This window comes from Aptenodytes forsteri, unplaced genomic scaffold (assembly GCF_000699145.1).
Source record: "Aptenodytes forsteri isolate BGI_AS27 unplaced genomic scaffold, ASM69914v1 Scaffold193, whole genome shotgun sequence".
NCBI lineage: Eukaryota > Metazoa > Chordata > Aves > Sphenisciformes > Spheniscidae > Aptenodytes > Aptenodytes forsteri.
In genome coordinates this window covers 10,390,340-10,391,649 of record NW_008795405.1, presented here as the reverse complement: position 1 = coordinate 10,391,649, position 1,310 = coordinate 10,390,340, and the positions used below count along the sequence as shown (strand labels likewise).

The 1,310-nt window shown below is 42.9% G+C and overlaps 1 protein-coding gene across 1 annotated transcript in view; it reads left to right on the top strand.

Annotated features, from left to right (window-relative positions):
• The window catches only part of NDUFB1 (NADH:ubiquinone oxidoreductase subunit B1), a 1,446-nt gene extending 816 nt beyond the window's left edge, over positions 1-630 (top strand). Inside the window, exon 2 of the mRNA XM_009280786.2 lies at positions 572-630. Coding sequence (XP_009279061.1) covers positions 572-608 — 37 coding nt within the window. The 3' untranslated portion in view covers positions 609-630. The remainder of the gene's footprint in view (positions 1-571) is intronic.
• Positions 631-1,310: the final 680 nt, after the last annotated feature.

Genomic DNA, 1,310 nt, shown 5'->3' with positions numbered 1-1,310 from the left:
GAACTGATAGTAGGAATCAGTTATCAGTTGTTATCAGTTTTTTTTTTTTTTTTTTTTTTTTTTTTTTTACTCTGGTCTCACCTAAATTAGTTCTGGGTGAGAAAGTAAGCTTATGACACAATCCACCCCACTGTTACATTAGCACTCTTCTTACTGCCGTTGCTGGTGAAGTTGGGCTGGTACTTCAGCATATTGCAAAAATCCCCTCTGCTTTCACACCTAGTTCTCTTCCCACTGAAGTAATGAATTTTTGTATTTGAAAGAAGCAGAATTTTTCCTTTTGGATCCCCTTATGTAAAAAGTCTGTTAACGCCTTAGAGGTCGGCTGTTTTGTGCTGCCGTTTAAATGAATGGGAGTTAAGAGGTCTCAATCCCTTGAATCTTTGGAAAGAAAAGAGGAAGCTTATTGGTATTGAAAGATTTTTAACTGACGATTGCAAGGAAAGTTAAATTTATACCTAACTCTCAAAATTAAGGTATTGTAGAAAAATTAATTACATTTATTAGTAATTATTCTACAACAAATATCCTAATTTTAGTCTCTTCCCTCAATTTTTTTCTTTCCACACAGAGAGTTGAAGCCTGGTGAAGAAGCTACATGGAAATAAAGGCTGCTGATGAAATGGAAAATATTTTCGTTTGATTCATCACCTTATCTCGTACGTTGAAAGAATAGGATTACGGTTTTTATCTTGAGAGAGTATGTAGAGCTACAGAAAAGGACACCTGCAGTTCATCAGCGCTAGTTCAATTTCCAGTCTTACCTTTTGGAAGATGATTTAATTACATGACTAATATGTGTCCAGGAATTCCGTTAGTCCGTAAGCGTTGAGAAACTTTTGTTCCCATTGTTTTCCGACGAGTACTGCCGGGGGGGGGGGGGGGGGAGGAAGAATTATGTAATAAAGAGAAACTATGCAAAAGTCATTCACGTTGTTACTGACCGTGGGGTGTGGAATTCGTGTATGTACAGCTCGTTTATGAACTGGCCTTGCAGGGAATACTTAACAGAGACCCAGAAGGTGGTCGACGGTTGTTTGGGTTTTTTAGTCGACTCTGAACACGTTTCTTTCCGGATTTCCTCTGCAGGCTTGTCTGTCTGGAATAGCGGGGAGCGGGGCAGTGCAGCTGCCTGCCCGGGCGTGGGACGGGAAGGTGGGAGGGACGGGCGGCGGGCGAGGACGAGGAGGGAGCCGGCACTGCGGGCCCTTTGCTAAACGCGGTCACCTAGGGGAAATCCGACCTTCCCGAGGGAGCAGGAAGTGCAGGGTGTTCCAGAATTCACGCTAGTAACGTGAGGAGAACAGGCG